This window comes from Schistocerca serialis, chromosome 1 (assembly GCF_023864345.2).
Source record: "Schistocerca serialis cubense isolate TAMUIC-IGC-003099 chromosome 1, iqSchSeri2.2, whole genome shotgun sequence".
NCBI classification, from domain to species: Eukaryota; Metazoa; Arthropoda; class Insecta; order Orthoptera; family Acrididae; genus Schistocerca; species Schistocerca serialis.
In genome coordinates this window covers 289,773,023-289,794,150 of record NC_064638.1, presented here as the reverse complement: position 1 = coordinate 289,794,150, position 21,128 = coordinate 289,773,023, and the positions used below count along the sequence as shown (strand labels likewise).

Sequence of the window (21,128 nt, the reverse complement as noted above, 5' to 3'; positions counted from 1 at the left end):
TGTTAGAAGGGAGACAGGAAAAGTAACCACTGGGGTAGGTAGTATTACTGTTAAAGAGAACGAGACCATCTTAACCAACAGTACACAGGTAGCCAATGTATTTAACAATCACTTCTTAAGTGTAGGAGAAAAAATTGGTGAGAATAGCTCAAAAGAAAAAGCCAGGCACTACATGGAAGAGTCAGTTTTGAAAAATTTTAGTCAGATTAAGTTTCATTTAACAACCTCTTGTGAAATAAGGAAAATTATGAAGTCTTTGAAAAATAAATGTTCTGTTGGAGTACATGACAAGTTATTAAACAATGTGGAGCAATTACAACTGATGTTTTGAGTCACATATGTAATGCATCACTGACTCAGGGTATTTTTCCAGACACGTTAAAATATGCCATTGTCAGGCCTCTCTACAAGAAGGGGGAAATCACAGATGTCAATAATTACTGGCCAGTATCCTTGCTTACAGCATTTTCAAAAATCTATGAGAAAGTAATGTGCTCAAGAGCGGTTAGCCATCTCAACAGTAATGGGATACTTAGTAAATCACAGTTCGGATTTCAGAAATGCTGTTCCACTGAGACAGCAATATACAATTTCACTGTCCACATAATAGAGTCTTTAAATAGTAAAATGTCACCAGTAGGAATATTCTGTGACTTATCCAAAGCATTTGATTGTGTGAACCATGACATTATGTTAGAGACATTACAATACTATGATATAAATTGAACAGCATATGAATGGCTTAAGTCATATCTACAGAACAGGAAGCAAAAAGTCTCTTTATAGGCTTCAAGTGATACAAAGGAATTTGCCACTTCATCTAACTGGGGTGAAATTACATTAGGTGCTCTACGAGGTCGATCGTGGGTCCCCTCCTGTTCTTGATACATGTGAATGATCTCCCTTCTTATGTGAAACAAGATGCTGAACTGACAATGTTTGCTGATGATACAAGCACAATTATTAATCCAGTAAAAGAGAGTCCGACAGAAAATGATACAAATAAGGTCTTTGGAAAAGTTATTAATTGGTTTTCTGTGAACGGGCTTGCTCTGAACTTTGAAAAAACACAGTACATCCAATTTTATGCTGCAAAAGTATAATTCCTTCAATAAACATAACACATCAAAAGAAGTCAGTAGCCAGGGTAGGGCATACTAAGTTTTTTGGGTGTACATATAGATGAGAATCTTAATTGGAAAATTCATATTTTGGATCTCCTAAAGTTACTAAGTTCAGCAACTTTTGCAATCAGAATAATTGCCAATTTTGAGGATGTAGAAATTAGTAAGCTAACAAACTTTGCATACTACCACTCTCTGATGTCATACAGAATAATATTCTGGGGCAACTCAACACTTAGGCAAAAGGTATTCACTGCTCAAAAGGAAGTAGTTAGAATAATGTGAGGGGTTCATAGTCGCACATCTTGTAGGCATCTGTTTAAAAGGTTAGGAATTCTTACAACTGCTTCACAGTACATTTACTCAGTAATGAAATTTTTTCTCACCAACATGGACCAGTTTAAAATCAACAGCGACATTCATGATTACAATACCAGAAAAAAGAAAGACCTACACTATCCTTTACTTAACCTATCTTTGGCACAGAAAGGGGTAAAATATGCTGCTATAAAACTTTTTGATAAATTACCAGATGACATAAAATGTCTGACAGACAGCAGCAATAGTTTCAAAAACAAACTGAAATCATACCTCCTTGACATCTCCTTCTATACCATTGATGAATTCTTGAATATGAGTAAATAAATCTGGAGATATAATATATGCATTTTGTGCCATTTAAGGGAATGGGATAGATAATAGAAATATTTAGGTATAACGCTATAATGTAAAAAAACAAAAAACAAAACAAAACAAAAAACACCTTGTTTCCTGTGCACATTTCTTGTGCATTTGACATGTTCCATATCATAACAGTTTTTCCGTGCTGTTGATCAATGGAACATGTAACTAACTAACTAACTTCGACATACACGTCCAATAACCTCTCACAGACAGCAGATGGCAGCGCTAGTGGTGGAGAGTATGTAAGTGTGTTGGAGGGGATGGGAAAAACAATGCAGTCACTGTCGTAATGAGGGAATGGAGCGATTTATCTGACATCCGAAAGGGCAAGATCACTGGGTTTTGGGCCAAGGGTGGAAGCATTTCCGAAACAGCTAAAACTGTTCATGTGCTGGAATGGTTAAAGTAAGCCGTGCATGGCAAAATGGCTCTATTACAAAACAGGTATCGAGGCAACTGTGGTGCACCAAGGGCCACAGATGACAGTGGTGAATGACAGCTATGGAGGTGTGTATGGACAAGCAGACATGCAACTGTTGAGCAACTAACCACTCAGATGAACCAAGGGGCTATAAACAATGTCTCCTCAATAGCTGTTCAGTATAGGTTTGTGCATATCTGCCTCTACAGAAGCAGCCTGGTTCATGTACCCATGCTGACTGCTGTTCATCAGCAATGAAGGCTGGGTTTTGCAAGCCAATACCAGAACTGGATGTACACTGAATGGTGACAGGTGGTCTTTTCAGGTGAATCACATTTTGTGTCCCATCAGACATATGGCTGTTGGTGTGAAATGCCTGAAAGCATACACCCCACAATAATTGTCAGAGCATTATGGTCTGGGGAAAGCTTTCGTGTCATTCCCTAGGTGATCTCATCATTCTGTAAGGTGCAATGGATCAACAAAAATATGTACCTATCCTTGGGGAGCATGTCCATGCACTTTGTTTTTCCTTGGCATGATGGCATCTACCAGCAGTACAATGTAACGTGTCACTCAGCTTGAGGGTGTATGTGCATCGTTTGAAGAGCCTAGGATGAGTTTACTGTACTTCCCTGGCTATCAAACTCTCCAGATTTAAACCCAATTGATGATCTGTGGGACCACCTTAACAGGCTGTTCACACCATGGGTCCTGAACCAAGAAACCTAGCAAGCTGGCCGTGGCACTGGAGCTGACATGGCTCCACATTCCTATCAGCACCTGCATATCTCGCAGCAATCTGCACTGACAACACAGTTATTCAGGTGACTGGACAATGTAATTCATTTAAGTACTATTTTACACTAATACTTCATTTTTATTGACCGAGACAAAATTATAAAATGAGCTTAATCTACATGGAAAAAATTGCAGATGTTAGTTTTACCGGGGGAGGGGTGCAGCATAGGCTGTTCTACTAGGGGTGATGGATCACCTCATTACAAGTGTGGGATCAGGTTCTATAGTTTAAAAGTAACTTTCAGAAAATGCATAAGTGTTGCTACAGAAAGACATAGATAATATGGATGAAGATTTATATACTTACCTTGCAGGCAGAGATTTTATTAGCTGCGATGAGCTGGCTGAGCCAGCTGTTGTTGATTCAGACGTCTTCTCAGGCTGTCCTCCATCTTTTGCATTTAGGCTTTTTAAGACATCATAATTAATTTTTAATGATATTTTTTTCTCCTGCAGCATTTTCTCAATTGCTTCTCCTGCAGAACTTGAAGGTGGGATTCTAATTTTCCTATTTCCACATCTTCTCTTCTTCTTTTCTGGCTTCCCTTCTTCTTTTTCCTTTGCCAACTTTTCAGCTTTTTCTAAAACAAATGTTGTTACAGTGAGGCCATAAACTGTAGACACAGAAGACCCAAAATATAAGAAGAAAATACAACAAATATAGGAGGAGGATTCAAATGAGAAGTTTGAAAGTGCAATAAAATTCCTAAAACTTGTACTATCATTTTTGCAGGAGTTTTCCTTTTGTTAGACAAATGACAAATAGTTTCCAGCCTGTTGTTGACTTGCACCACATTGGAGAAGTGATCCGTGATATGTTTTCAGAGTAGTGAAGCTGTTAAACCAGCAGAAATGTTCCACAGGATGAACACAAAAGTATGATGCTTCACATGTGTCTCTGAAGCAAGTGTATGAGTGATGCAGAGAGTTTAAAAGGCTGACTTCTGTGGGTTGTACCATTTTACCCAGGCCAAATATTCCATATAGAAATGAATAAAAACATTTCTGTAGTGGAAGAGTTTGTGAAAGAAAACAAGCATGTTACTGTAAATGAAATAACCACTATTTTGGATATAAGTGTTGTTTGAGCACACAATATTGTCCATGATGTGTCTGCTTGATATGTGCCACAGCATGTGATTGTTGAATTGAGAGACTGTTGCATCAGTGCCTGTGAGAAGCTTCTGTGTCATTTCCAGGTCAAAGGTAATGGCTTTCTGGGCAGACTTGTTACAGGAGATGAAACCAGGGTGCACTATGACCAATCTGAAATGAAAAGATCTAGTAAGGAATGGAGTCAGAGCTCTTTGAAAAAAGATCTTCATTCAACTATCAGCTGTACAACTCATGCTCTCTCTATCTTTATTGGGTGAAAAAGGAATATATTTGGAGTGTAATTTGGAAAGGGGATTAACACAGTGGCCAGTAATTCATACCCAAAGCTACTTCAAAATCATCTTCACCCTGCAATCAGAAGTGAACAACATTGTTCACTTCTGATTGCAGGGTGAAGATGATTTTGAAGTAGCTTTGAGTATGAATTACTGGCCACTGTGTTAATCCCCTTTCCAAATTACACTCCAAAAATATTCCTTTTTCACCCAATAAAGATAGAGAGAGCATGAGTTGTACAGTTGATAAACAATGCTCTTCCCAATACTTCCTGTTCAACTGTATCAACAACACAAAATATGAAATTCTAATGTCTCAATCACCCACCTTACTCAATGTCTCAATCACCCACCTTACTCACCAGACCTCACCTCGAATGTCTTTCATGTGTTCAGACAGTTCAAATAATTGCTTAAAAGGCAAGAATTTCAGAAGGGATAAAAATGTACAAACCACTGTGCATGAGTGACAGTGTTCACAATCAAAAGAATTCTTCTCACAAAGTATATATATGTGTAGACCATATTGCACTATAGAGATTTTCTGGAAAGAAAATAAGGGGTACTTATACTTCGGCAGTCCTGAGAAACCAGGTAAAATGAAACATGCTTATAAAGCAGATATCAAATTATTTTTAATAACAAACTGTCACTGGATGGGCAAGCAGCATCTGGAATAATGTTATAAAAAACTGGTAATCATCTGCAATAACCAGAATGAGATTTTCACTCTGCAGCGGAGTGTGCGCTGATATGAAACTTCCGGGCAGATTAAAACTGTGTGCCCGACCGAGACTCGAACTCGGGACCTTTGCCTTTCGCGGGCAAGTGCTCTACCATCTGAGCTACCAAAGCATGACTCACGCCCGGTACTCACAGCTTTACTTCTGCCAGCATCTCGTCTCCTACCTTCCAAACTTTACAGAAGCTCTCCTGCGAACCTTGCAGAACTAGCACTGCTGAAAGAAAGGATATTGCGGAGACATGGCTTAGCCACAGCCTGGGGGATGTTTCCAGAATGAGATTTTCACTCTGCAGTGGAGTGTGCGCTGATATGAAACTTCCTGGCAGATTAAAACTGTGTGCCTGACCGAGATTCGAACTCGGGACCTTTGCCTTCCGCGGGCAAGTGGTCTACCATCTGAGCTACCGAAGCACGACTCACGCCAGGTACTCACAGCTTTACTTCTGCCAGTATCTCGTCTCCTACCTTCCAAACTTTACAGAAGCTCTCCTGTGAACCTTGCAGAACTAGCACTCCTGAAAGAAAGGATATTGTGGAGACATGGCTTAGCCACAGCCTGGGAAGTGGCTTACAAACCATGCTATTAATTTTGTACTGAATATGCTGTTCAAATCCATTTAAGTTCCTAAATTTTTTATGAAGTACAGAAGTCTGGCAGCAGAAAACCTTCTCAGTTGAATTACGTTTGCTTGAGAATTGTTTGTGATTTCCCTTTTAACATGATTCTGTAAATGGTATTTGCAGACAATGAGCTGTTGCTTTTTTGGACTTCAATTCAAATGTTCATGGTCCGGACAATACTTTAAAACACACACACTTTATTTCTTTATTTTTTATTAATAATTTTCAAGTCAATACCAGCTTCTCCAAGGGGTTATAGATGGTTTGTTTTAAACTAATGTATTATAGGCCTCCATACTATGAAAGGAAATTTTTTAAATCAGATCTGAAAGAACAACAATTACATAGCAAACAAGCATTTATTGCCTCAGGGTTAACGTCTAGTGTTGATCCACATGTACATACATACTCTACAAGTACACTACTAGTAATTTCCGTTCCTGTTACATTCGGAAATACAGTGACAGGAGAATGACTGTCTATATGTCTCTGTACAAGTCCTAATTTTCCTTGTCCTGTTTTTGTGGTCCTTATATGAAGTGCACATTGGCAGCAGTAGAACTGTTCTGCAATTAGCAGCAAATGCCAGATCTCTAAGTTTTCTCAGTACTGTTTCATGAAACGAATGGTGTCTTTCGGCCAGAGATTCCCATTCAAGTTCGCACAGCATTTCTGTAGTTCTCACATGCTGATCGAGCCTAGTGATAACAAGTCTAGCAGCACATCTTTGAATCGCTTTTATATCTTCCTTTAATTCAACCTGGTGGGGATCCCAAACACTCGAGCAGTACTTGAGAATGGATCGCATTAGTGTTCTATATGTGGCCACCTTTACAGATGAACATATAACTCGACAAGCTATAGATTTTACATGTATAAATCTATCACAAAGAGCAAAGATTGAGTTGAGTGACATATAAATGGTGGAGTTGCAGCAAGATGGCTATATAAGGTATGTGAGATGTACTGCATGCCATAAAAAAGCTTGAGGCTGCTGAGTCATAGCCAGCTATGTCACCACTTCCAGAAAACCCCATGTCACTAAGTAAACTGCGGTGCTTGCAAGCAGCACACTAATGTGATGAGGTTCTGAGCACATCTAGAATTAAATTATATATTTAAAAAAAAGACTGATGATTCAAATAAAATTATTGCCAGTCAAGAACAAAAAAGTAGTAATGGGGAAAAAATGTCTGCTTGTGTCTGTGTATGTGCAGATGGATATGTGTGTGTGTGCGCGCGCGAGTGTATACCCCTTTTTTCCCCCTAAGGTAAGTCTTTCCGCTCCCGTGATTGTAATGACTCCTTACCCTCTCCCTTAAAACCAACATCCTTTCGTCTTTCCCTCTCCTTCCCTCTTTCCTGATGAGGCAACAGTTTGTTGCGAAAGCTTGAATTTCATGTGTATGTTTGTGTGTCTATCGACCTGCCAGCACTTTCGTTCGGTAAGTCACATCATACACACACACACACACACACACACACACACACACACACACACACACACTGTAGTTTATAATAAAAATATTTACAATTACAGACACCATTCACAAACAAATGATATACCATCTGACAGAGAATGAAGTTACTTACAGCTTGAGGCTATGAGACAATTTTAAACAAAAGAGGAATTTGTTATAAACAAAAAAATCATACTACAATTGTTGTGTGCCATAGCAAAGTATCCACAACAATTACAAAAAAAGATCAACCTCTGCATAAAAAGTTTATATTATTGTCTTTTACTGTTTATACATATTAGTATGAAATTCTGGTAGTGTGATGTTGTAAGAGTGGCGTTTGACCAAAGCAGTAACGTAAGGGCATGAAGAATCAAGTTTTGAACTTGCAGTTCCTGCAGTTTCAACTTGTATTGCAAAAATAGCCTCTAAAAACCATGATTATTGGTATGTATAAAATTAATCTGTATAATAATGGGCTGTAAACATATCATAAAGCTGTATCTTATTTGTGTAATATAAAATATGTATATCAACTGTAAATAATGTCAAATGATGGTCTATAACTTAAAAGCTAACTTTAGCATAACAGTGGTTACAGGAACAAGCTATGAAAGAAGAAAGCAGTGCAGATTTAAGGTCTTTTGTTGGTGTTCTTGGTCTGGGTAAGAGCTGAGCAGCCTAAGAGCAGCTGATGTTAGCTTGTGATAACATGGTAGCAGGTAGTTTGAACACATTCATTCTGGTGCGACAATCTGCAATTCTGGAGATTTATTTTATTTGTTGTGTGTTGGTATTATAGTAATCTGTACATTACTACACTTTCGCCGCCCCTAACATGGCATGAATCTCACAGTTTTGAGTAGCACATCATTTGGCTGCTCCACACCCCCACCAGAGGTTGCTAATCATGGTTTGGTGCCTCAATTGCCTCAGCTGAGCGACAGTGGCCCCCGGTTGGCAAATGCTCTTTATATTACCACTCACAGGCTCCAGCTACCAGTCTGTATTTGTCACCAGTCTGCAAGTGCCAACAAGTCTTGTACAAGTCATTACTTCTGTTACTTCCTGGTTTCTGACAACCCTATCTTTTATCACGTTTAGAGCCACAACACAAGTGGCAATGAGTAGAACTTTGGTGTGCTCTGTTACAGAACTTTCCTGGGTTCAACTTTGGATCTTTTGTGTGCCTAACTTCAGTGAATGTTTTTTCACGTAGTTCTCCATGTACGCAGTTCTTTGTTCACTTCTCCAGCAACAGCAACTCCTTCTTAGATGACTTCATGGCTATGCTGACAATGCAGATTCCACCATCTCCCTGTGCACTACCACTGTTTTTAGCCATCCAATGACTATGTTGCAGTTCAGCAAGTTTTTACTCGTGGATCCAGGAGAAATTTTTCATATTTTGGGTAACAGACATGGACACTTGTATGGCTTTGTTTCTGTCTTCAATTTCTTCTCGCGTGCTCTCACTGCTATATTCATTGGTCTCCTTTTCAGACACAGCCTCCCTTTCTTTGTTGTTCTGTTCATTGGCCCCCTTTTTAGGAACTGGCCTGTTTCTCTTAGTTGTTGTGTTGGCTATCCCCCATTTCAGGAACTGTTTCACTCTCCTTTGCTGTCTTGTGTTGTTTGTTCTCTTTTTATCATAGCTTGCTCACCCATGCCCTTACCACTCATGTTGAATTTTTGCTAGTGCCACAATCAGCCACGTCAGTCTCCACGTCTTTTCTGCCTACAATCTGCCCCACATCATATGCAGTCTTCATGGTTAGGGATGCGATCATCCGCCTAGTGCCTGGAGATGTGGTTTGTCAGAGCACTCTTTACTGTTGTGTAAAGGGTCAAATGATTATAGTGATTAAGTTAGTTAAAGGTAGGAGTTTTAGAGTAATGAAGTTAGTTAAAACGTGTAGGAATATTGGGAGCCAGAACTCGTATGTGTGTTACATTTTGTTCTGCTGCCAATGATATGCTACCGTGATACAAGTGTCTCAGAGGAGTGTCGAGTTAAGGAACACAAAGGAGAACACTGTATCACCGACCACTGGGGGATGTGACAAGAAGCATCTTGCCACATGTGAGACTGTCAACATTGAGAGTGGTAATTGGGTCAGTTACATCGGAATATTCCACTGGCCTACTGGGGAGGAAGAACTGCAAACATCTTGAGGCACTGGAGTGACAAAGAGCCTGTGTCACTCAGTGCCACCACCAATTTGGAGTCATCGCAGTCATCGTAACAGTCATAATCATAATTCGGGTCGTAGCCTAGGAGGCACCAGAGTGATGTCGTCACTGGAGTAGTGATGCCACCACTGTAGTCATCACCATCACTATCATCAGATGCCATCAGCAGGCAGCTGCCTGTAATGGGAGTCATCACCTGGTGTGCATTGTGGTAACGCACTAGCGCCATCGTCCTGGGACACTGCACAAACACCATGAGTGGGCTGAAGCTGAGAACCCTGGCCTGGTGATGCTAAACAGTGACTGCCACGGATGGTCACTGAGACAGGGCACTGGCCTGTCCCACTGCCACAGCCACCATGTCCCCCAGCTGTAATCCCAACAGAGGCCTGTGTAGCATGGTTTCAGCCACTGCAGTATGACTCAGCAAGGTATCATCGTTTGTGAACCACATCGGTGCATGGGGCAAGCTCACTGTGAGAAGAGGAAGTCACTGCAGTTTATACCAGGGAACATCACCGCAATGAACAACTCAACCAGCTACAACAACAAGGACACCATGCAGCATTTTCCTCTGGCCCCTCTTGCTTTATGCAATATGAGGGAGCTGCTTGTGAACACTGGAGCAGCTGTTTCACTCCTCAACCCTCAAACATATGCATGGCTGAGCTCCCAGCCACTGGTTCCTGCAAACATCATCTGGTAAGCTGCAATAAACATCACATTCCTGTTGTTAGTCAATTTATAAAGTTGTGTTCCATCAAAACACTTATGGGGTTGTTAATGATCCTCATGCTGAGAATTTGTTTGAGTTCCAGGCTTTGTTACTTTTGAATTCTCTGTTATGATTACATAGTCTTTGTCTTTCCATGCTACATAGTGGCATATGCATTAGTGCTCAATCCATTGTCTGCTCAAGACAAATCATCATATTTTCCATTTGCCATGAAAGCATGACAGACTATTTGATACTTTCTCCATTGCCAACTCCAGGATTACATCCCCAGTAGCTACAGACCCAGTGCTTAAACACATTGATTACTAGGTGGAACAGTGGGTCACAGTCTGCGACAAGTGTCTAAACCAACAGGCAGCACTGCACGCTGTTTTTTCCCTTGGCCAGTACCAACAATACCTTGGGACAGAAGTGATATCAAGATTGCTGGACCCTTTTTAGATACTTTTTGACTGTTGGTTGATGTCTTTTCCATGTTTTCTTATGTTGTTTGTTGTTTATCTACCACAGCAGTCATGATTCTCAAGGCATTGTCCTCTGTCTTTCATGCTGAAGGCCTCTCTTGTAAAGTGGTTTTTCGGTTCATCTCTTTTTATGACTTTTGCTTCCACAATGATATCCACCAGCATCACAGTTTGCCGTGGCAGCATACTCCACTGGCTGTACCCATCCACCTTCCTACAGGGGAACCACCCCCACAAGGACAGCGGCACATCAGCATTATATCTATTTTAAACTTAAGTCATTTATTGATTGTCTACATTTTGCTAACACAAGAATTAAAATAAAAAGAAATGATTTACATTAATTTTTATATTCACTACGTTTTTCTCCTTTTATGCCTGTTGTCTGTGGTGTTACTATTTTTAATCATCACTGTCATCCTAATAGCACAGTTATGAAATTTATCTTTGTTATCACAAATATTTCACTGTTTCTTTTGAATATGTTGCAACATCTGAGGTTGCGATTATGATGGAACCTGAGAATGCAGCTGCTTCTTGCTGAATATATCAGATTTTGCTTCTATACTGATGTGAGAATGTTACAATGTTTCCTGCTTCCAAACATATTGTCTGCCCATTGCCCTCCCATTGGCTGCACAGAACTAGCAGCTAACATACTCCCTTTTGTTCCCATTATACCTCACAGTGAGCATCAACAACATTGTTGCAGGAAACACGTAAGTATGCCACTGGCCCCTATGTAGTCTTTTACCACCTCTTCCAGAAATGTGTACTACTGTTGTGTATCTGTCTAATTTTAAAGTCAGTTCAAATGGATTCAGAGAAACTGAAGTGTTATATGTTCCCATTGCTGGGAGCTTGATGGAATTTGCTGCCTGTTCACTGCTCCCCTCCCCAAACCATCCTAGTTCTCAGCCAAGCTGGTATCACTGTTCCCTCTCCAACCCTTCTGTAATGCTGTGCTGAGCAACTGTGAAGCATGGACTGCAATATCTTCTAGGATGCAGGTCATGTGTAACAAAAACAACTAGTACTTAAATAAAAGATTGCAATCATGATTCACTAAGATTCTCAAACTGTCATTCATTCTGTGATCTAGTGACTTCTGTTGGACTTTCTCCATAAGATGTCTTGGCACTGTAATTCATTATCCTGATAACAATTTTAGCCAGTTTAATATGACTTTTTAGACGTTTTATTTTTGATTACTTTTCTTTCTTGTTTCATCTGCATGTCACGATTTGTTCTAAAGCTGATTAAAAGGTGGTAATGTTTTTACCCAGTATTCTAATAAGAGACCAATGACAGAAATTCTCCTTTGCACCCCACTTGGTAAATCATTGCAGTATCTCATAAGACAAATAATATACTGACTTGCATTGAGAATCAAGTTACGTTTTTTGAAGGACAACATTTTGCCTTGCGAGGTTAACTTTACTTAACAAGCACCATACATGTCTTATACAGTATCAATACGTGTATGAGAACATTTATTGCATATCTGCTCAAATAAAACAAGATTTGTAAGATAACAACATTGAATTCTATATCCTCCTGTTTTTCACAAAATTGTCAAATTTTATGCAGCGAAATAGATTATTGTGGTGGCTAGTTGATATTTTCTTGCATATTCCTTGCACTAGCACTGCACAAGTCAAATGTTACATGATTATTCAAGCAAGATCGATACTGTACCAAGTGCGAGTATCATTTGCCCTCCCTACCCTTCTGAATTTGCACATGACCTCAACAGCTCAAGCTTTATCACTAAATGTAAGGCAACACTTATAGCAGTTTATCAAACAATGTAAAACGTTGATCTCATCAGAAATAGTTTAATACAGGAATATAAGATGACCCTATAGTTTTCAAATGACAAATTTGGGGAAAACCTTATCTGACATGTTCCACAACCATGAGAATCATCTAATTTTTTGGGTCTGTGGAACAAAAACTGAATCTAATCTAATCTTATAATTGAGTAAATATAATATGTTTCATATTTAACTGTGTTTCTGATCTATTTATTGACTGTAATTTGGCTGGTAGTTGACCCACTAAATTTATTACATGGTTGTGTGTTTGCCCACAGGTTGATAGGTGGTGGTAGCAAATTGCTACACTTATAACTAACTTTAATTTAATATTGTGGAAACAAACCAACTGGTATGGGACAATTGGTTATCTTTTGTCAGAAATGAAGCACCATAGGAAACATGATGTTGAAGCTACACTTTTTTATAGTTCTATCAATAAAATGAAGTCAACCTTTTGGTTCCCTACCACTCCCTTCTATTCCTGTAAGTTTGCTTTTTTTCGAAACATGAAAATCTTACTTTATTACCACTTTTGTGTTTGCATTTTAAATTCTTATGATAACTGTGCCTAAAGAGGAGGGAGCCAGAACTGGGGTCTCCATACCTAACAGGAAAATTTACAAAAAAGATATAAAATCTTAGGATCAGATTAGTGAAAGAATTCTGGAGATGCAAATGAAAGTTTTAAGGCTAGGATCAGATTAGAGAAAGGATTCTGCGAATGAACATGAAAACATTAAGCCATTCAGTCATGATCATGGCTATGTATGCACTAAATGATGGTGCCAAAATGGAGGAAAAAGAAAAACTTTATGTGGGGGTGACAGGATCACTGAAGAAGATAAATGATCAAAAATAAAATTTTATTATTGGGGATCTGAATGCTCAAAAAGAAAATTTAATTATTGGGGACTTGAATACATGTACTGGGTGGAGAACGAATTATCCCATTGTTGGTCAGTATGAGGGGAATGTGGTAAATGACAATAGGGATTGTCTGATGGGCCAAGGTCAGCAAAATGCTTTGAAGATAAGAATGGGTAGTTTAGGCATAAATCAAGAGCAGGGGATTTAAGTATTTTACATGTCTGGGAGTTTGACATCATCAAATGGACGAAGTGCCGATGACATAAATAATAAAACAGGGCAGGGCAAGAGGGCCATACGTCAACTGAACTCAGTCCTTTGAAATATCAAAATAACAAAAAGGATAAAACAGGTAATATATCACTCAGTTCTTGAAAATATTTCTAGGTGGGGAGCAGAAATATGGGAAGAAACTAGCATCAGAGAAACAAGTAGCTTGTACTATAAATGGACTTCTGGAGCTGAAGTTGTGGCATCTCCAAGCTAGACTGTGCACCAAATACCCTCATAAGGAAGGCTACAGGTGTTGATAAATCAATAACAGACATGATAAAGATGAAATGTCTAAAACAGTATGATGATGGACAACAGCTGATGAGCAAAAAAAGTGAGGTATTGGAACTCAACAGAAACAAGAAAGCATGTACAACTTAAGAGGATCTGGGGTCAAGAAGTCTAGGACATGATGGATGCCAGAGGACTACAAACGAGGAACTGGCATTATCGGAGAAAGTGGAATACGGAAAGCAAGAAGCAGTGCCAGCCATAGAATTCTTGGAATATAATGAAGATAATGACGGTGATGACACTGATGATGATGATGATGATGATGATCATAATGACATCTATGTTTTAGATGTCTTCAATAGTTATAGAATTCTACCATTACTGACACACTGCTGCTCACTTCCCAAGTAAATTTTAATAGTGAAAGAATTCTTGGATTTTTCAAAAAATCACTATCATCCTAAAGGTAAAGTAGCTAGTTATAGATGGATAACACATACATATTCAATTTTTTAATCAATGAGTCACCAACTTATTTACAGCAATATAGATAGTATAGATCATTGTTGAACCTATTTGCAGAATATTCCAACAAAATAATACATGTAATACACATGCTTACCTAAACGACTGCTTGCATAGTGTTGATTACTATTAAACAACATTAATTTTAATTTATCTGCCCTATGTCTTCTTGGTATACAAATTACAATAGTAAGAATTAATCAAATGATACCACTGCGTTTCACCCAAACATTTCAGTGAGGTATGCTGACACTAACTAAAGATAATTCCACATTTCAAACCAGTCTCTCCTAATTTTTGGGAATAGTTACAAAGTTACTCCGTGATTCACATTCATGTCTATCGTGAAGCTATGGAGCACCAACATCAAACATTACTCACTACAGATTTTTACTGGCCATCTTGAAACTTACATAATTTTATCCACTCAGTGAGTACATCATTTCTACCCTGTGGCCCAGCACATGGCGGTCAGGTTGTTCTCCATATCACTGGTAACAGACTACATTAGATGTATTCACCAGCCCTTTCCACTACAATGTACTTATGAAATATATTTTGATTGCCTCATTTCATTCATGTTTCACTTAGCAATCTTTGTAAACTAAGATAATATGTAATGAAATTTGACACTGGATATTTATAGGCTTGACAAAGCAGTCTGTAGCCAAGTCTAGATACGTTACACACAATGAATGTGCACCACTGGAAGATTTGTAGTAAAGTGCTTCAAATTCAGGTCCAACAACTTGTTTAAAAAACAGCCTTCAATTTTTTAATAATTTTAAATAATAAAGTCAAAACAAATCTATTCTAGACCTGCTGACCAATCTCACTCAAATTCATATGAAACGACAAACGATGAAGCGTCACAATCAAAGACTTAATTTTTAGATCTACTTCTTTGCTGAAAATTTACTTTGAAGGTTTTCACTCCACCCTTCCATTAAGTGAACCAGGGTTGGGGTTTTCTGGTATGGATATTAAATCTACCAAAAGCTGGTTATGTGCCACAGGGAGCAGTCATCACGTCTGATGCCATGGAAGTGGTTTCCAGCCTACAGGGAGTATAAGGGAGTGGGGAGGGGAGGGGATAAATGAAGTTTTCAAATGTCCAAAAACAAAAAGTTCATATATCCAAAAACAAAATGGGGTGGATAATGGCTAAGTGACAACGGTTATGGTACGAGGGAGTAAGTAATGCTTCTAAATTTCTTATGTGAGACACTTTAAAGCTTTTAAAATAAAACAAACTTTATTAACATTCTACACCTTTATTCTTCATGTCTCCATATTTATTTCCCAACATAGTCATCCTGGTGATGAACATATTTCTCTCACTAAGGGACTAGTTAGTTGATACCGCCACTGTAAAAGGTTTGACTTTGTTGACAGACCCACAACCTCACCTCTTGTCAAAGCGAAGTCCTTGAAGGTGTTTCTAAGTTTTAAAATGATTGTAGTTATAAACAGAGTTAAACTTCATTTTTTCGATTGCAATTTCATGGAATCAAAAGCTACCTCCAGTGATTTGAAAAGTCAGGGAACACAAACCACAATAAGCAAAACCAGATGATGCAGTTATGCTATAGTTATATTGTAGTACTAAAAATTAAGATAATTACCTTTCTGTTTCTCGAGATAAGCAGCATTAATTTTCATCCAGAGATCATCTTTATATTTAGTTTCTTTTTCTGACATAATATACGAGTCAATTTCAGCATCATCTATTCCATCGAGATCTAACTCAGCATTTTCCTCTTCTGCCTCTTTCTGTGTATGATCATCAACAGATCCTGTTAAGCCCATGCTGGCAATGTCTGGTCCTGTCAACATAAAATGTCACTGCAAAGTCAGCAGATCAATGCAGATGCACCCATTAACAATAGAGCCCTTTGGGAGCTTCAAGGAGAGCCTTCAGGGAGGTGGAAAGAGTCAAGTTATACATTAACAGACAGAAGCAACCACTGCTGGCTACTTCTGTGAAGTATACGAGCAACAAATTTTGACAGAGCTGAAGCAGGACTCGCCTGAAAAGATGACAGGATGCCACTAGTGTCCAGTGTTGTTGATAAGCACACCACTGTAGGTGCACCTCGCTCTGCTGCTATATCAAGACAATCCACAACAATGGTCATTGTGCTAGCAGTCCATAGTGCTCCAGATGTTGTCACACTGTCCCTGTGGACACTTATCCACTGCAAACAAGCTCATTTCCTGACTCCAGAGGTATGTGATGTGGCTGGATGGTCCTGCAAGGCTGAATGAAAAATAAGTCTGTCCCTTTGAGCACTGGTCATGTGGGACTGTTGAGATCCTGCATGGTGTTGAGTATAGCCCTTCCATAGTCACAGGTCAGCAGGGGGATTTCAATTAAGCCCCTTAGGGAAATAGCGGGAAGGTCGGGGAAGAAGGCCAGTGTTCACTCTGTCTGCTTGCCAGGGGGTCTCATCTGAAATGTGGAGGAGGCTCTGCCGGCGGCGATAGAGGGCACTGGGTGCACCCGACTGCAAATTGTTGCTCATGTCGGCACCAATGACTCCTGCCGTCTGGGTTCAGAGGTCATCCTCAGTTCATACAGGCGGTTGGCGGAATTGGTGAAGGCGGAAAGCCTCGCTCGCGGGGTGAAATCAGAGCTAACTATTTGTAGTATCGTTCCCAGAACCGATCGCGGTCCTCTGGTTTGGAGCCGAATGGAAGGCTTAAACCAGAGGCTCAGACGATTCTGCGGAGATCTGGGGTGCAAATTTCTCGACCTCCGCTATTGGGTTGAGAAATGTAGGGTCCCCCTGAATAGGTCAGGAATGCACTACACGCCGGAAGCGGCTACAAGGGTAGCGGAGTACGTGTGGAGTGCACATGGGGGTTTTTTAGGTTAGAAAATCCCCTCCCTAGGCCCGACAAGACGCCTCCTGAGACGCAGCAAGGTAGGAGTAGGCAAAATGCAACAGGGAATAACAATATTAATGTGCTAATAGTAAACTGCAGGAGCGTCTACAGAAAGGTCCCAGAACTGCTCTCATTAATAAACGGTCACAACGCCCATATAGTACTAGGGACAGAAAGTTGGCTGAAACCAGATGTAAATAGTAATGAAATCCTAAACTCAGATTGGAATGTATACCGCTGGACAGTGAAGGGGGAGGCGTGTTTATAGCGATAAGAAGTGCAATAGTATCGAAGGAAATTGACGGAGATCCGAAATGTGAAATGATTTGGGTGAAGGTCACGGTTAAAGCAGGCTCAGACATGGTAATTGGATGTCTCTATAGGCCCCCTGGCTCAGCAGCTGTTGTGGCTGAGCACCTGAAGGATAATTTGGAAAATATTTCGAGTAGATTTCCCCACCATGTTATAGTTCTGGGTGGAGATTTTAATTTGCCGGATATAGACTGGGAGACTCAGACATTCATAACGGGTGGCAGGGACAAAGAATCCAGTGAAATTTTTTTAAGTGCTTTATCTGAAAACTACCTTGAGCAGTTAAACAGAGAACCGACTTGTGGCGATAACATATTAGACCTTCTGGTGACAAACAGACCCGAACTATGTGAAAAAGTTAACGCAGAACAGGGAATCAGCGATCATAAAGCGGTTACGGCATCGATGATTTCAACCGTAAATAGGAATATTAAAAAGGGTAGGTAGATTTTTCTGTTTAGAAAAAGGACAAAAAGCAGATTTCAGAGTACCTGTTGGCTCAACACAAAAGTTTTGTCTCAAGTACAGATAGTGTTGAGGATCAGTGGACAAAGTTCAAAACCGTCGTACATAATGTGTTAGATGAGTATGTGCCAAGCAAGATCGTAAGAGATGGAAAAGAGCCACCGTGGTACAACAACCGAGTTAGAAAACTGCTGCGGAAGCAAAGGGAACTTCACAGCAAACATAAACATAGCCAAAGCCTTGCAGACAAACAAAAATTACACAAAGCGAAATGTAGTGTGAGGAGGGCTATGCGAGAGGCGTTCAATGAATTCGAAAGTAAAGTTCTATGTACTGACTTGGCAGAAAATCCTAAGAAATTTTGGTCTTATGTCAAAGCGGTAGGTGGATCAAAACAAAATGTCCAGACACTCTGTGACCAAAATGGTACTGAAACAGAGGATGACAGACTAAAGGCGGAAATACTAAATGTCTTTTTCCAAAGTTGTTTCACAGAGGAAGATTGCACTGTAGTTCCTTCTCTAGATTGTCGCACAGATGACAAAATGGTAGATATCGAAATAGACGACAGAGGGATAGAGAAACAATTAAAATCGCTCAAAAGAGGAAAGGCCTCTGGACCTGATGGGATACCAGTTCAATTTTACACAGAGTACGCGAAGGAACTTGCCCCCCTTCTTCCAGCGGTGTACCGTAGGTCTCTAGAAGAGCGTAGCGTTCCAAAGGATTGGAAAAGGGCACAGGTCATCCCCGTTTTCAAGAAGGGACGTCGAGCAGATGTGCAGAACTATAGACCTATATCTCTAACGTCGATCAGTTGTAGAATTTTGGAACACGTATTGTGTTCGAGTATAATGACTTTTCTGGAGACTAGAAATCTACTCTGTAGGAATCAGCATGGGTTTCGAAAAAGACGGTCATGTGAAACCCAGCTCGCGCTATTCGTCCATGAGACTCAGAGGGCCATAGATACGGGTTCACAGGTAGATGCCGTGTTTCTTGACTTCCGCAAGGCGTTCGATACAGTTCCCCACAGTCGTTTAATGAACAAAGTAAGAGCATATGGACTATCAGACCAATTGTGTGATTGGATTGAGGAGTTCCTAGATAACAGGACGCAGCATGTCATTCTCAATGGACAGAAGTCTTCCGAAGTAAGAGTGATTTCAGGTGTGCCGCAGGGGAGTGTCATAGGACCGTTGCTATTCACAATATACATAAATGACCTTGTGGATGACATCGGAAGTTCACTGAGGCTTTTTGCGGATGCTGCTGTGGTGTATCGAGAGGTTTTAACAATGGAAAATTGTACTGAAATGCAGGAGGATCTGCAGCGAATTGACGCATGGTGCAGGGAATGGCAATTGAATCTCAATGTAGACAAGTGTAATGTGCTGCGAATACAGAGAAAGATACATCCTTTATCATTTAGCTACAAAATAGCAGGTCAGCAACTGGAAGCAGCTAATACCATAAATTATCTGGGAGTACGCATTAGGAGTGATTTAAAATGGAATGATCATATAATGTTGATCGTCGGTAAAGCAGATGCCAGACTGAGATTCATTGGAAGAATCCTAAGGAAATGCAATCCGAAAACAAAGGAAGTAGGTTACAGTACGCTTGTTCACCCACTGCTTGAATACTGCTCAGCAGTGTGGGATCCGTACCAGATAGGGTTGATAGAGGAGATAGAGAAGATCCAACGGAGAGCAGCGCGCTTCGTTACAGGATCATTTAGTAATCGCGAAAGCGTTACGGAGATGATAGATAAACTCCAGTGGAAGACTCTGCAGGAGAGACGCTCAGTAGCTCGGTACGGGCTTTTGTCAAAGTTTCGAGAACATACCTTCACCGAAGAGTCAAGCAGTATATTGCTCCCTCCTACGTATATCTTGCGAAGAGACCATGAGGAGAGATTAGAGCCCACACAGAGGCATACCGACAATCCTTCTTTCCACGAACAATACGAGAATGGAATAGAAGGGAGAACCGATAGAGGTACTCAAGGTACCCTCCGCCACACACCGTCAGGTGGCTTGCGGAGTATGGATGTAGATGTAGATGTAGATGAACATGGCAAGAATATTTTGAAAAAATAAACAGAAGTCTCCATAGCCTCACTCCTGCTGTTACCCAATTCTGACTTGTGCTAGTAGAGATTACTTCTTCTTACCTGGGGCATAACATGATTTTCTCATGAACAACCAACATTCATATGAAGTTTTAGAAAGTGAAACCAACATCTTGTTTCATACACAGCCTGCAGATGACATCACTCCTATCTACTTTGTGCAGTTATGCTGCAATGCTACTCATTTATGTAGCTGAATGTGTAGTACATTTCATGCTAATTTGACATCTATTGCATGCTGCCATCATGATGTTGCAGTTTTAATGGCCAGCAGAGTATACAGTGGAGAGGCACCCCCTAGTAAAAGTCAAGTCACATCCGATTGTTACATAAGACAATGAGCAAATACCTAACAAAAATATTTCAGTAAACATAAAATTTTGCTGCAGGTATTTACAAGGTAAAATAAAATAAAGTATTGAATACAAAAAGGAAAATATTAAACAAAATATGCAAGTTTCAAGTAATTGAAAATGGAACTAAACTGCATTTAAAAAAATAACGATTTGAAAATTTCTTGAGAGAAAGTGGGAATTTATATGAAAAAGTGGTAAGAGAAACAAATGAAAACACTATGAGTGTGAAGAAAACAAAAGAGTTAACATCTGTTGGGCAAACACTAATTCATCTGTTAAGATAGCAGATGGCTCATTAATAATAACAGATAGAAAATTGTACTACTATTTGATTAATTGCACTAGCATTCGAATGCCTGAAATAATGAAATGCCTGACACAATGCCACATGATGTGTATAAAGCCATTTGCAGTACAAAGTATGTAAAAGTGCCTGAAGGTAATGTTGTTTCAACAGAAACTGTTCAAGCTGGAAGCAAAACTATACAAAATTAATTTCCAAAATTATTTACAGAATGTGTGTGGAGGAAGAAAATATCCTAAAAGCTAGAACAATGCTGTAATAATTCAACCTTACAAGAAGTAAGAGAGAAAGACAAAGTGTAGGCTTGCC

The 21,128-nt window shown here is 39.7% G+C and overlaps 1 protein-coding gene across 1 annotated transcript in view; it reads right to left on the bottom strand.

Annotated features, from left to right (window-relative positions):
• Positions 1 to 21,128, bottom strand: part of LOC126468584 (transcription factor IIIB 90 kDa subunit) — a 371,910-nt gene that overhangs the window by 11,872 nt on the left and 338,910 nt on the right. Inside the window, exons 10-11 of the mRNA XM_050096561.1 lie at positions 15,985 to 16,185; positions 3,338 to 3,611 (exon numbers count right to left, since the gene is read on the bottom strand). Of these exons, the coding sequence (XP_049952518.1) occupies positions 3,338 to 3,611; positions 15,985 to 16,185 (475 nt within the window). The remainder of the gene's footprint in view (positions 1 to 3,337; positions 3,612 to 15,984; positions 16,186 to 21,128) is intronic.